The sequence below is a fragment of the Colius striatus genome, chromosome 3 (assembly GCF_028858725.1).
Source record: "Colius striatus isolate bColStr4 chromosome 3, bColStr4.1.hap1, whole genome shotgun sequence".
Classification (NCBI taxonomy): Eukaryota; Metazoa; Chordata; class Aves; order Coliiformes; family Coliidae; genus Colius; species Colius striatus.
This window is the reverse complement of record NC_084761.1, coordinates 7,185,688-7,201,305: the sequence shown is the minus strand read 5'-3', so window position 1 is coordinate 7,201,305 and position 15,618 is coordinate 7,185,688. Positions and strand designations below refer to the sequence as shown.

Here is a 15,618-nt window from a genome sequence, read left to right as displayed (position 1 = left end):
TAGAGATATTAAAAGCCTGACTGGGCTGCCTGTTCCAGCTGACCCTCTTTGGGACAGGGTTTGGACTAGGTGATGTCCAGAGATTGCTTCCAACGTCAGTGAGTCTGTGATTTGTCTTCCCTTTTAAGATTTCAATAGTCCATGGAACATCCAGTGCAAATATTCTACTAAATAACCCTTTGTAAGAACTCACAGCATAAGTAATTGAGATATATAGATATGATTCTATGTTTTGGAGTTTGGGTTTTTGTGGTGTTTTGTTTTGTTGTTTTTCTTTAAATAAAGTGTCAATTAAAAAAACAAATGTCTTTTAATGTGTGGTTTTTAATGTGTCTTCCTGTAAATATTTGAATGTTGTCTTATCTGTTACAAGATGAGAGCACAAACTGACTAGGTACTCATTTCCCAGTAAGTCTGTCTTTGTCATTGGTACTGCCAGTTCCCACAATCCAAGCATTCCCAGGGCATCAGTCAGTGTCTACAAGGAACAATTTTCAAATATTAAAGCATGTGAAAAGACATGCAGGCCAAAACTCAGAGCTCTCTAGGGATTGTGACCTCTTAAATGGAATATATTCTGACATTTTCACAGGCTACATGAAAGAATTCCAGCAGGGTCATTCCGTTGGTAAACTTCTAAACAAACATTCCATCAGTTTAGTTTGATTTATAGATTTTTTTGGTTTTTTGTTTTAATTATCTGCTTATTGTGAAGAGATTAACATGGGAGACATGACCTGTGACTGACTCAATTTAAGGCATCTGGTATATATGAAAAGATCCTGTTAGAGGACTTGGCATTTGAGTGTTTATAGGACACAGGGAAAACATGTTCTCCTTCAAAGAGATCACTCTGTCAAACTGTCTCAATCTGACTTTTTTTCTCCCTGAAATTCCTTGTGGATAACTAAATGCATGGGTAGAAAAAAAAGTCAAGTTAATTTTAAATTCTACTGTATATAATTGTTTTAAATTGTTAAAACTAAATCCTAGCTTCTTATCTTTGAAATGTTCACTGGTGACACAGCCATGACAAGAAGGTCACAGAGAGCAAACAGAACTGGTAACTGATGTGCAGTACTCATTATATGTACCTTTGGTAGCATGGTGGATAACCAGATGTTGTCCTTGAAAAAAATACATATGTGCAGTTAAGCATGTAAAATGATATTTTAATGTGTTTTCTACATATAATCTTAAAGTATTTATTTAGATGTAAACATGGGCAAGGCTGAGTGGTAGGGGAATTTTCCTTTAAACATTGAACATTGTGAACATATGTCTTCCCTTAAAAGGATTTGTACAGGTTTTAGTGGGAGAAGAGAACACAGACTTATAAAATTGATATCAGTGTGTTTGGAATTATTCTAGGAAGAGTAACTGAGGTCAAAGGTGACCATAATTTTGGTTATTTGGGTCTTTACCACAGTGGTTTAGAATATAGGTGGAAGTCTTCAATCCCCCTGAGGTAATTCCGTAGTCACAGCCTAGTACACAATGCTACTGCCAAAACTGGACATTTTCCAAAAATCAAATAGAAAGATATACTTGATGTTTTACTACCAAAGAATATGATGATGAGACTTGAATGCTTTGGATTTTGTCTGTTTATCTTAAGTAGAAGCATAAGACTGTGCATAAGATTTACTGCTGAGATGTTTGACAAATGTCTTAAGCATTCAAAGCAAAGAACTTATGTACTGGTGTAGAAAAAAATACTTCATTGTTGACAAAACAAGAAGACAGAATAGACATCAGTTGTCAGTGGTGGCTGGGGTGGAGGAGGAGGGGAAACAACAAGCTTAAGTTAACCTGTGAAAACCCTTCAAGGTAATGTTCTTACTATTTAAAGAAGCAATAGAATAAATGGTAACAGATTATTTGAATGAATGTTTTCGTTTGTGCAGTGAGAGCACTGTTTACCAATGTGAAGAAATAGTTATACCTTGATGAACTGGATCATCCTGACACAGTTATAGTAGGACCAAGAAATTCATCAAAGTGTTTGTGAAGCCAAGATGAAAGAAATGTTTGTGTAATTAAGCTTTGCTTCCCCGCTTGTTTCACTTGTAATAGTGAAACAGATTAAATACCTAAGACTGTTCTTTAGTTTGCTTGCTTAAATTCCTGTGTAGGTTGTTGGGTTTTTTAATGGGATTGCAAAGGAATGAGCTCCATATGATGTGAAGAGTTGGAATGTACTGTTAAAGCAATTGTTGCTTAGTTACTTCATGTTTAATGAGGTTGTGAAATTGCTCACAGTTAGTGATCTCACTCACCAGATCACTGATACTTCAAAAGATAACGGGTCTCTTCTGAGTGGCAGACAAGGTGCACTGTGGAGGAAGGGTACAGTGTTGCTGGATTGTTTCCTCCTTTACATTGTGATTTTTGGCGAGCATCTATTTGGCATTTCCTTTTTTTAAGATAAAGCTTTTTCTGTAGGCTGAAGTAGGCTGAAGATTGGCAGAACACTTCAAAGGCTGCATTGCACGAGGATGGAAAGAAAAAACATTGATTACCTTAGATTAAGAGCAAACATGTTTATGAAAAACTTGTGCAATACGTTACTATTAAATGAGACGTTAGGAGACTCTAGTTTATGGAACTTACAGTGATGTTCCATTCTGAAGCCGTTTTTTTTCATTTCACACACTTACAGACTATATGCAACTTAAATTGAGAGGTACTTCTAACCTCTGAAGATGATGTGAGTCCCAACAATTTAGTCTTTATTGAAACAAAACCCTTGCTGTATATCTTTCACTTCGACCTTTTTCACACACTGATGCTGTTTGTAATTGTGTTTAAACCTGCAATTGAAAGGTACAACATGGGCTGCTTAATGTTTTCTTATAGCTAGAAGAGATACTAACGTTTTGTTGGTTGATAGAAAGTAGTGTTTCAGCCACAATGGTTTCTAGGTTATTGTAGGTTTCTGCATGATCCTCACCGTAAATTAGCTATTTGTACTGTTAACAATAGCTCCTTGAAATAGGTACCTATTCAAATTGGAGAGGTTATACTTTGTTTACTTTCAAAATGAGTAGGTCTCCTTTATTATAAACCCATGTGTATTTAAGTACAGTCAGCAAGCAGCTCGAAGACAAGATGAAAATTTAGCAATTAGAAAAAGTTTTTTGGCCTGTTTTTTAATTATGCAATGAATTTCAAATGACAATCTGAATTCCAGATGCCTTTTAGAAACTGAACACAAAAGCCATTCAAACTGTGAATGGAGTTGAAAGTCACCAAGCTTTTATTGTATATATTTTATATTTGATGGGTTCTCTTGTATTTACTGTATAACTGTGAAAAAATAAAGGCTTTAAAGAGCAGTCAAGTAACAACTAATTTATTGGGTTTTTTCACATATACTTATTCTAAAGGATTTTTTTGTTGCAGGACACAATGGGTGATTTGAATGGGAAAGTATTAAGTTCCCATCCTTGAAGTTTTTCACCATCTCTTTTAAGATGCATGTGGAATTAGCATCCTTTAAAACCAACAGTGACAGCAAGGGCTGTACAAAGCATTTTTTATCTGTCAAAACAATGACCTTTCAAGACAGACACTATCCAAACATAAGGCAGTATGGTTAAAGCATCAGCACAGTGTTGGTGGCTGATGACAGGGCTTCTGCTATTCTGCAAGAGCTTAAAAAATTACCATCAGGTTTGGAAGTGCAAAAGTAAATGTGCAAAGTAGGTATGGTGCTCTAGCAGTCAAAAGTAAGAGCATATGTGAACTGCTCTGGAAGTGTTACACATCTATTTTATTCAGCAGGGAAAAGGGAGATCTTAAAAGGCAGGTGGATTGGCTCTCTGGGGATGGTGAGGAGGCACTTCACCTTGTTTCACATGGGACCTGCTCATGATTGGAAGACACCTGTGAACAACCAAGTATTGTTAGTTAGCAGAATTTAGTACTTCAATGTATCCACCAGCTAACAGCTTCTGTACCTTCTAGTACAGCTCTTAGGAATGTGAGAAAGTCACTCATAAAAACAGGCACTTTACCCATGTGACAGTGCTGCAACTACAGCTACTGAACTGGCAGTTGTGAGATGCCCTCAGGTGCCTGTGAAACTGTCTCAGAATTTTAGACTTTTCTATTCGACACAATGATTATTTTTTTCTTTGAAGTCTTATCACTAAAAATAGTAAAACTACATTGTTGTGTGCTCAGGTAACCAGTATATCCAAATTCTAGGTTGAGTTTGGATTGCTGTATATTCAAGACTGCTGGGAAAACAAGATGTTGGAATATGAGTCTTTTTTTTCATGAATTTGGGAGTAAGTGTCATTCATTGTGCAGGGTTTTAAGAGCAACTCTTCCCTGAGAGAGTGTCCAGGAGTTCTCAGTACTCACAGAATCGTAGAATCTGAACAGAAACTATTTTCTTCTTCCAAGGTATCTTCTTCCTCTTCAGTTATATCTGCCCCTGCCCACGTATTCAATGTTATTGAGCATTTATTGGCAACTGCAGTATTCGATTACATGGAAAACGCACAGCACTGTTTTGACCATTCGTCTCTCCTAGTCTTCACAAGAATTTCATTATTCTTATCTTCCATAAATTGTATGGTTCCTTCTTTTCTTCATAAAGTTATTTTGCAAATTACTGTTGAGATATTGATCAAATTTCTAAAAGCTGTTTTAAAATATTAACCTGTATGTCAGCTTTTAGTGAACTAGAAGGTAGATTTGAAGCAAAATATTAAGCTTAACTCTAAGTGGCTGAAACACAAGCATACTCCTTTCTGTCAGTTTTGCTGTGGAGTGGGCACCCTTGTAAAGGGGGAGGAGTGAATGGCAGGAACTCCATGCTACTAAAGCTCATTGTTCTGAACAGGTGAGAAATGTTCATGAAGGCTTGAATGCAGTTACCCAACTGTTGTTACTGTCTTCTGGCATTTCCTTGAGCACTTGGACACTCTTAATTTATATAAAGCACCATAAGCAGGTAGGAATGCATAGAACTACCTTTAGGACTATGATGTTTGAAGGAAAATGTATTACTCCTTGCGTTCTTTCATGACACACGTCCTTATTAGTTTCCTCATTTGTTTAAACTTCAAAATATTCTGATCTGTGAAACATTTTGAAATCACTTCAGACCAATGTAATGTTTTTTCAGACAATATGTGAAGTGTGCTGTACCCTTCCCACAAAACAATTTCTGCTGCTACATCTTGTTATACTTCTAGGATATAATTCAGCCATCCAAAGTGTTAACTCCACTGTCGGCACAAGAAAAATGTGGAGTTGAAACCTGATATATCCATAACTGTGGAAAATCCTACTTATTGATGGTGTCAGATTTTCATATAGCTTTCTTTAGCAGTATGTATACATTCTGCCTGTCTGGATTTTTCTTTTATTCTGAATATGTGGAGTTTTTAAACAGTAATGTAGTTCCTTGTGCAAATCAAGTGTTCCTGCTGCAGGCAGTGAGGAAGTTCATTTGATTTATGAAGGAGTTTGTCCACAGTAATATTTTTTTCTTGCATTCATCAAGATCATACTTGAATAGTCTGTAATTTGTCATTAAATAAAATCTTAAGATAATTTTTACACACACAATGTACGAACAACAAATCTTTAGGCTGGCTGAACTGCCTCAATTTATGCCACAAGAGTTTTTCTTTTGTCTGTATTTTCGGCTTCTTAGATGTCAAGAAGCTGATAAGGGCCTAGCAAGTTCACATTTGCTTTGAATCTGCAGTTGTGAGCAAATCTAGATGTCTGTCCCTTCTCCTGGCAGTAGGAAGACGGCAGGACTTGAAAGCCTCTCTGGCTGTCCCCCACAGCCCATGGTATCAGTCGCTTGCCCTGGGAGTGCACTGTTAAGGCGAAGAGTCAGTGTTGAGTGATTGTCTTGTAAGAACATCCAAAGAGGCAAGATGATTTCTTTTTTCCTAGTTTCCACTATTAAAAAATTCTGCATCAGGTGATTGTTATTGTATGTGATCTCAAATTCATGCCATATAAGTGAAGCAGTTTTTGAGTGGAGATGTCCTATATAATTTGAGGCTGAAGGATTTAAAATATTAAAACATGTCAAGTGATGGCATTTTTAGGCCAAAGGTAAGGGAAAATGCACCTGCCAGAGTTACTTGTTGACAAGTAGTGACTACTGAAAATTATGTATTGTTTATTTCTCTAAGTACCTGAAATGCAGATCTGTTTCCCCACAGTCTTGCCAGGTTGACACTGATGACTCATTTAAGATAAATAGGATATGCTGGAAAGAATGGCAGATCAGTGGTTGTGGGAGGAAATACTGTTAAAACTGCAGGGAATAATAAGATGTGTAGCTATAATGCAAAAAGGAAAATAAGAAAATACTTGGGTTTTAGATATTTACAAAGAGCAGAAATCTCTCAGGGAAAGACATGGAAATAATCACTGATTTTTTCCCCCACTTACCTCTGCTAGGTAAATGTCTCTGAAACAAGCGCTGGGGCTGATGGGGAGGTTCCTCAAACACAACTTTTCCAAAAGGCAACGTGCAGCTTTGTTTACTGGTGAATCTCCCCGTGGAAGGGATGTGCAAGTCAGGCAAAGGTGCAGTGTTTCAGCTCCCCGCAGCAGCGTTCGGAGTAGTGGGGGAAGGGAGAAGAAAGGGGGAAAGGGAGCGAGTCCCCGGCAGTACTTTGTCTGGGGTATCAGCGAAGGCTGCTGCATTTATTTTTAACTGCTTGACTCATTCTTTGTCAGATGATTGACCGTCGGAGCTGCACATCGACACGCCAATGTGCAGAGGAAGCAAGCGTAACTGAGGGAAGAGGGGGAGTGGTTGTCTGGGAAAAGAGGTGGGCTTTGGGAGCTGTGCTTCCCATGCTCCGCGCTGCCGCCTGCGCGGGTGCGGGCTCCGGCGCGGGCAGCGCTCCCAGGGCAGCGCCAGGCGATGGATGCGCAGAGCCGCGCAGGGCCGCGGTTCCCCCGCGCGTAGCAGGCGCCCGGCAGCGACGTTCGGCAGCGGGACTGCACCGGGACCAGCCGGCTTTGGGTTGTTTTTCCTACGCTGGATGTTGTTAATCTAAAGGATTCTCATCATGATCGATAGCTCCAAGAAGCAGCAACAGGGCTTTTCCGAGATTTTACCCGCTGGAGATGTGAAGCCGCTGAAGGAGAAGGAATGCCTTGAGGGGAACAGCCAGAAAAGTCTCAAGGAAGGTCAGTTGCTCGCTGTTCAGGGGAGAGAAAATGCAGAAGTACCAGGCAGGGTCAGTTCACCAGCATTTGTGGTGTAATGCTGGATGTAGGGAAGAATTTTTGTAGCTTAACTAAGGGTATTGTTTTCCCTCTTAAAATCTCTTAAAAGCTAAATTTAGAATTTACCCGAGACTGTTAAAGTAACGATGATAATAGCTTGATACAAATTGCAGTACGAAGAAAAATAAGTGATGAATTAGCCTTTTCACAGGAGCATTTAGTTTGTAGTGAAATCATGAAGTACTCTGAAATCGTCCTGTAGATATTGCACCAAATGCTTCAAAATGTTACTGTTTAAGTAAATTTAATGAAATAAATGTCATTAAGTGTGACACTACTAAAAATAAAGTCCTACAAACCTTTAGTTTTAGACATGTATTACTACCTCATTTTCAGCAGTGCTTTTCTCAGCTACTGTCTTTTTAGAAGTCCCTTCTCCCCTCGTACTTCAAATTAGATTTGACTCTGCTTTCAAGATGTATGCTTTTCAAAGTACATTATGTCTCCTTAAATGATTGGGTTTAGACTGTGAATTAAATTGATATTTACAAGCATTAGCTTGTAAAATACCAATAGTTTTGAGGATATTTGGAGCGTTATTTCAAGCTGACAAATGGTAGTATACCAGATTCATTTGAAGTAGTGTTTGTTAGGTTGTGACAATAATACTGATGAGACCTGCAAGTTGTCTTAAACCCTCTTAGCTGGAGATACTCTTCTAGCTGGCCTTCTAGTGTTAAGGAGAAGAAGGAATAAACCTCTTGAGGCCAGCTGCCATGCAGAGAGCAGCTGGGGAACTGGTGTATGTTAACATAGCAGGCTCGTGGCAGTTCAGGACTCCCAACTTCTTAATCATTCAGAAACACTGTATTTGTAGCAGATGACATTTCTTCCTTTCTTTTACAGCACTCTGCCTTGGCTTTTCTTCCAGAGATATCTGGCTTGTCTGGTGATTCAGAGATTTCTTGGTGGTGTGGCAAGACTGCCTTTCCCCGTTCTCCATTTAAATGCTGTTTCTTCTGGTGTTTTGTTTGTTTTAAAATGTGGACCTTAATAACGTATAAAATAGCATAAAGATAGGCCATATTCATTCTCAAATTCACTAACTGACAGTTTATTTTTATAATCCCTTTTACATAGCTGTAAGTTAAGGCTAGAGAAACAGATTGTTATGTAATGTAGTGATACCAAAGGTTTCTCACTGATTGGAAAGATAGTAGTTGAGTATTGATGCATGTGTTTGTGTCTGAGAACACAACAGTTTTGCTTCCTTTAAAGCAGGAAAGTACCGATTGAGACAGTGGCTGAAGGGAAAGGGCCAACAGTGGCTGCTTTTTTCATGGTGTTTGTCTGGCAACCCCAAACAGGGTCCAGTTAAACCTGCTGCTGCAACCTCTAAAGCTCTGCAGGGAAACAGGAACAAAGAAGGAAGGCAAGGAAGTTAAGAAGGACAGAGAAGCAGGCATACTGTTGTGGGAAATACTGTAGAAAACAACCCCAGCTAACTAATTTAAGCTACCGAGAAATAAAGGGGAGGAAGATGTGAAAAAATGAACATGGTGGATAGTGTAGGTGGGCTAATCAGTAACCACAGTAAATCATTATCTTCAGTCTTCTTTGAATATGCCAGTTATGTTGAAAGTGGATGAAAGAGCATACATTACAATAATGATGGTCTGTCAGAGGAGCAAAAACCCTGCAATTATGGGACTCTCTTTCAGTCTAAATTCATGAGTATGTTAGAGTTTAAATTATTCCGTGCATAAAAGAAGATGTAATTGTTTTCCACAATCACTGTCTTAGCTTCCTTTTCTCTGTTTTAGTACCTGTTCTCCATTTTCACTTTTCCCCAGTGAAGATTGCTTATCCTTTTATCTCTCCTAAGTTTGGCAACCTAATAATTACAATAATGAACCTCTTTTTGAGAGTATGAATCTCCTCTTTCTAAAACTTAGGGAAAAAAACCCATCTTCTTTCGTGTAGTATATAGAAGGAATTATGGAAAATGTTGGAAATCTGCTTGATTTGCAACTAGAGAGACTAAATCAGAGCTTCACTTTTTTTAGTGTATAGTGTTATGAAACATATAGTGCAGGTATTTTGTAGATTTAAAAAAAATCAGTTACACTTGTTAATTTAAATGACATTAGAAATTACATTTAAACACTTCTTAGTTTACAGAACAGTGTATCCAAAAATTAGTTGTGGCATTCTGTATTGTTGTTTCTTCCCTTTTTTTTTGGTCTTTTTTTCCTTCGATTCAAATGATGGTATGACTGGTTTTGCCACCTGAATCATCAACCCCTTATTGTTAGGACACAAAAACACTTCTGAATACCATCTGCAAAAATTAAAAATGGTATTCTCTTGGCAAACCCAGATAAATAGGTACATAAAGGTCAAAGTAATTCAAAAGATGCTACAGCCTTTGCTTCATAATCCATTTTTGTTAGATAAATCTAAAAATCCTGGGGCAGTACAGTGTGCTTATTTCAGCCATGAGCATCTTATGAGAAGTGGTAGGTGCAGTTTCTTTTTTTAATTAGTATTTCTTTAAAAAGGAAAGGTACTTTTGATGGAAACACAAATCAATATGGTGCTGTCTCAGGCGGGATTTTAAAGAAGATTGGATTCCATCTTGCACCATCTTTTTCACATATTAATTTGAGCTTCAAGTTACCAGTTGCCTGCAGGTTACTGTAAGAAGAACAAACACCGAACCAGGAAGGAAATTTGCTTTCCACCTTGAAACGTAATGTCTTTCCTGGATTTGTATTGCTGCTTAATTTTACTGTTTTGTGAGGAACTGGAGACTGACGAGTGCTAGAAACAGGATGCAGGAGGGGGAATGAATGAAGCATGGGAATTTCTCAGGTGCTTGCTGGAAATGTCTTCATGCTGCCTGGTTAATAGATTACCAGATTTAGTCAGGAAGGATTTCTTCCCTTCCTCTCTTGCAATCAAATCAATATTACATGAGAACTGTTTATTTAACAGATTTCCTGCTACTGCTGGCATGTCGTGTATTGGTGATACCCTCGACTTCTACTGCTCTCCTGCGGTAGCATGTTAAAGGTTCTACTGTTGGATTGCTGGTTTTGCTTGTGTTGGAAATTGTTTGTTTGTTTGAGGTTTTTGTGGTTTTTTTGGTGATGTGTTTGGGGTTTTTTTGTTTAAAACAAAAAAGCTTTTTGTTTTCTGTTATGGTGTTCAGAGATGTTTCTCTGATTCCTTATCAGGGATAGCCTATCAGGTATGTTTCTGGTGACAGATAGTGAGAAAAAATACTTGAGGGGGAGTGTGGGGAAGCATTATTCCTGTCATCTTAATTAATAAAGGAAGCACTGTAAATTCAGTGTACTGATCTGGTGAGGCTGTGTTAAAATTCTCTAATTTGTACATCTACCATAAACAATCTCTTTAATGACAGTGGGATAATTTTATGTCTTACAAGTAAATCAGCATTTATTCCACAAAATTTTCTTCTTCATTGTCCCATTTAAATGAATAATAAACATATAGTAAACCTGTTAGAATACACACATGCTTAAACACTTCAATAAACCAAGGCCAAAATGCATTCATTTGATTTTGTATGCCATCTTTGTACAATTAGAGGATACGATGGCTAAGGAGTTCTGAGGAGACTTGCTATGGCAACTACAAGATTTCTTTAAGGGTTTTATAAAAGGTTAGGGTTAAGACTACTGCTGCCAAAAGTGTGTGTAGTCTCATCGAGCCCTACCCTGCTCACTGCCAGCCTCTCTCGTGTTGGCATTAGTAATTCTGCAGTCCTGAAGTGTGTAGGATCAATGAATAGAGAAGACTGTTTATTTCAATAGTGTTAGTTTTCATCTGGATCAGAGCACTGACTTGACAGGCTTCATCTTTGCCAGTGTAGATGAAACAGAAGCACCTGGGATTGGAGGGAGGAAGAGAGCATTGTCTTCTCATCAGTAATCCTGTTTTAGATCACACTAAGTTATGAAACCACACTCTGAAACTGCTGTCTGTTTTATTGCTATTCTGGAGGTTTCTTCTTTCACAAAGCATCCAACGAAACACAGATGTACCTCAGCCTTTTTAATGCAAAGTCTTCCTTAATGCAGGAACTCTGCTGTCACTGTAAGCAATCTGACTCATCCACTGAGCAGGCATCTGCAGAAATCTGATGTGTTGTCTACATAGCAGAGTTGACACAAAGCCATTGCTTACATCCCAGTTTGCAATCAGGCATCTTAGTGTAAATCCACCTTCTTCGGTGTTTTGAATTAATGTGTCGTTTCATGAGTTGGAGGATCTGCTTGGGTGTGCATTTTGTTTGCTGGCTGTGCTGTGCCTAGGAAAAGCATGGAAAATGGAGATAATACCATCTCGAGAGGGCTTGGCTGGAAATCGTCTGTCATCATTCGATGTAATATGCTCCAAATTATCACAAAGCAAGTCTGTAGGAGATGTAGAATTTAAACCCAAGTTTCACGAGTCTCTTGACAGAGCACTTCTTGGCTGATTCCTGCAGTGTCTGAGGAAATGCAGATTAGTTTTTTAAAAATCAGAAGACTATACTAAACAGATAAATACTTGCAGACTTACAAAACACAAGTTAATGTTTTCTATATATTGTTGTATGTGAGTTGTTGTTAATGTCCTTAAGGTATGCAATTTTACAGAATACTTGAAATGTCAACTTTAGTGTATTTGGGCTTTCCACTCACAAAGGTGGATTTTCTCATTTTAATGATTTTTAAAGAATTGTGAAAAGTAGATTCTCCTTTTTCGTATATATGAATCTGTGTGGTGTGTGTGTGTGTGTGTTGTGTGTGTATGTTTTTTTCATCCCGACAGACATTCTGGTAATTTGTTTGGCGGCTCATGTAGGTTCTGGCTTGTTTCTAAGCAACATGTTCCATAGCAATAGGATATAATACAGATTGTCCTATAGCCTAGTCATTTAAGCTTCTGAAGTGATGATATTGTTCTGCTTTATATTTTGTTTTAAATGTTAAGTTTACATTTAGCTATCTTTCTCATCTAGCTTTTAATTTTCTACTTTCAGTATGATGATGATGTTAGTTCTGGAAACAGTTATATGTACATCATTACTGGCTTCCAGACAAAAGCTTTAAATCACAGTGGTATAATTGAAAAGATTTGGAGGTCCTACAGGGCTTCCCTCCAGGATTCTGAAGAGATAATCTGAAAGAGGCCTCAGCAGTCACCATTCACATGCTTTATGTTTATCCAGAACATTTCTAAACTGAAATGAAAGTATGACTGGCTTTAAATGAGTGTGCATCAGAGACTGTTTCACTTTTCTTCATTATTTTGGATATTTTCTTAGCAGAAAAATCACAGGTACAATAATGGGAAAAAAAAAAAAAAAGTTTATAAAAATAAATAAAGGATTTTTAAAAGGTAAAATAGTTTCTTTTTTAAATTATACCCTGGCATAAGTGAAAGTTTGGAAGATTGAAGCAAATATAGCACATATACTCTGGATTAGATGAAATCTGAGTTCTTTAATGATCGATTGTTATATTTATTTGCTATATCACTATCTTCAGTCTGCTGGGAGGTGAATGCCATAATTTCAGATGCATCTTACCTTTAAAATGCTGTACAACTTACTTAGAAACACTTGCAACAAATAAAAGGTAACTAAAATATTTTCATGGCTTTTCTCTCTCCTTCCTTCCTTCATGGACATGTCATATAAACAAAACAAACACTATGTTACCAGTTATCTGACTTTGGAGACGCGTGAGGGTCCATGAGTAATGCCAGGTGCAAACTAGCTACCACATTCATTAACCTATGAAATTTGTACTTTGCATATCACCTGTTCTTTCCTTTGCTCCTTATAGAAAACATTCAGATTATTAAATGTTTAGGTTTATTCACAGAGCAAATATTAGTTGAAAAGATTAACTGTTTTTGTCTCAAAGCATTTAATGAATTTATAGAGAACAACACCCCATAAAGATTTGAGGGAAAAACAATAAGCAACTTAGGAGAAAGCAAAGCATCTGCTTCTAGAAAGTGAACTTAGTGTAAATTACACTTTTTAGAAAATGCCATGTAAACTTTTAAGTCCAAGCAGATGGAGTTTGGGAGTGCAGGGGTAACAACTGAAAGAGGCATAGAGTTAAGTACCTAAAATCCTACTTCTGCGATTCCCTAAGTGTCATCCTGTGCTATGGGGATGGTCCAGAATTCCAGTACAAAGCTGAGGTTTAGGTCTCTTGTACAGTCCATCTACCAGCTGATAAAATACTCTTCTACTTTGCTGCCACCCTGCTGTTTGTATCCTCATATTAATGTTATAGTCCCAATGCCAAATAACTACTTATAAATTACTTCAGATGGAGTAGACAATAGACTGGTTCATCTCCTGCAGCAGTGCTTCATGGCAGCTACAACGTCTGTTGTTTCAGCATCAATACGTTAGAGACTTTGGCTGCACAAAAGCTGTTTTAAGCTGGCAGAAAGAAATGGAGGCTTTTGGTGTAACAGCTTTTAATTTAAGGGAAATGGCCCTGTTTCCAGCACTGTCTGTTTCCATGGCAGCCAGCCTAGCAGCCTGCACTGGAGTTTCTGCTGCTCTTGGAAATTTCCAAGGGAGTATGCAGGAATGTTGGACATTACATTTTCCCATTTTTACTTGCAGTTTTAAGTGCTAAAATAGCTAATATCCACAGAATTTGAACTTGGGAAGAAATAATGAGATGATTACATACAGAACATTAAAAATGTCTTGATGCATTGTTTTTCTATTTGCTGTTATTTCAAACTGTATGCTGCCTAATGAACCCCTTCTCCATGGTTTAGTGTCTGTTTCATCTGTGAGAGTTGTTAAATGGCAACAATTATTTGCTGTTCCATAGTACCTTCTGTGAAAAGAGAAAATTTACATATCCTATTAATTTAAAACCAAATTTAATTAACTGTGTTAGATGTGGGATTGTTAGTGCTGGAACTGTGCACAGTGTGAGTTCTGGGTTTTTTCCAAGCCAAGAAGCAGTGGTGAAAGCTTGTCAATCAGTGTAGATAGCATTGTTCCTGCAGGACAACCATCAATTTATTTTTGTCCACTTTACATTCCTGTGCTTATGATTATACAGTACCAGTTTGAGACATCTTTTCCATAGGATACAAATTAAAGATTTGTAACAAATCACCTGCTCAACATTGATAATAGCGGTTTGTTCTAAGTGATGTAATAATAGACTTTATTTTTACTTATTCCACCATTCATGCTGAGTAAGACGTGCTGGACTGCTCTGCCTTTCAAAGAGCTGTACACTGAATGTGAGATGTACTTGCTTAAGTGCCTATTTGTGACAGCTTTCTTGCATTCAAACCAGCATAGCACTTTAGCAAGCTGTTGAGGATCTGCTTGTTTTGCTTATTCTTAATCTTTATGGCTCTTTAGGGCATGGTGGATGTGAACCTGAACAGTATTCACTGAAGACAGAAGCAATTTACTTCATAACGTTAACTGCTATACGGAAATAAGTTTTAAAATAACAAAGTGCATCGGTTAACAGATAAGCTCTCCTTTTTGTACCATCATCTCCATTCCCTTGCATATAGAAGTGTTGATTCCCTGGTATGCTAATGCTGGAAGAAGCTTTAAGAGTAGGAGCACCAGTTTCTGGCACTCAGTTTGTCAGGTGGTGAAAAATCTGTACTTTCAGTGCAGTCAGAAGACTTCTACTGACTTTATGCACATAAAGTGAGGTAACTGATGTTCTTGTCAGGAGGGATTATGCTTTTTAGTTTTGTCAGTAAGTATCTGAGATTTAATGATCATTTTATTGACTGAAGGAAATACTGAATCTCTTCACCTGGTGTTAAAAGTGTTAATCTCAAAATCATATACTGACTTGAAAGTGGTTAAAAAAATACCCTCCCTTCCCCTTCAGGCAAAACAGGAATTTGACTGACCTGTCTGTACATAGCTTTTATTCAAAAGCAGTTCAAAGACAATTTTGTAGAGTTGGAGTGGTGTGAAGAGGGATTTCTGCCAGATAATGTGAAGTGCAAAATATTTGTGCCATCTTTTATCAAGTAGATTTGCGCCATGGTGTTAACATAGGCCTTCCTTTGAACATACACTGCAAATATGAGGAACAGTATTACTGACATTAATAGTGTATTTACACACCTCAGTCTTTGTTGATTCTGGGTCTTCATTTTGGAGATAATCTTCTATGATTTTAGATGTTGTGCAGGTAACTGCCTGATTTTAAATGTGTATAAGTGAGAAGCAAACTTCCAGACAACAAGCTGAATGGATTTACCCCAATGAGAAAAACAGGTTAAAACATAGTGTTTGAATAAGTACCACCCTGTGGGGAACTTTGTTTTGTTTTACCTCATATCCTTTGAATTCTC

At 37.7% G+C, this 15,618-nt stretch overlaps 1 protein-coding gene across 2 annotated transcripts in view; it reads left to right on the top strand.

Annotated features, from left to right (window-relative positions):
- Positions 1–15,618, top strand: part of MRTFB (myocardin related transcription factor B) — an 82,501-nt gene that overhangs the window by 28,323 nt on the left and 38,560 nt on the right. The window contains exon 1 of one of the 2 annotated variants that reach the window (XM_010204615.2): positions 6,825–7,182. The exons of the other annotated variant lie outside the window; for it this stretch is intronic. Coding sequence (XP_010202917.2) covers positions 7,062–7,182 — 121 coding nt within the window. The 5' untranslated portion in view covers positions 6,825–7,061. Of the gene's footprint in view, positions 1–6,824; positions 7,183–15,618 lie in introns of those variants that run through there. 2 annotated transcript variants of the gene reach the window in all.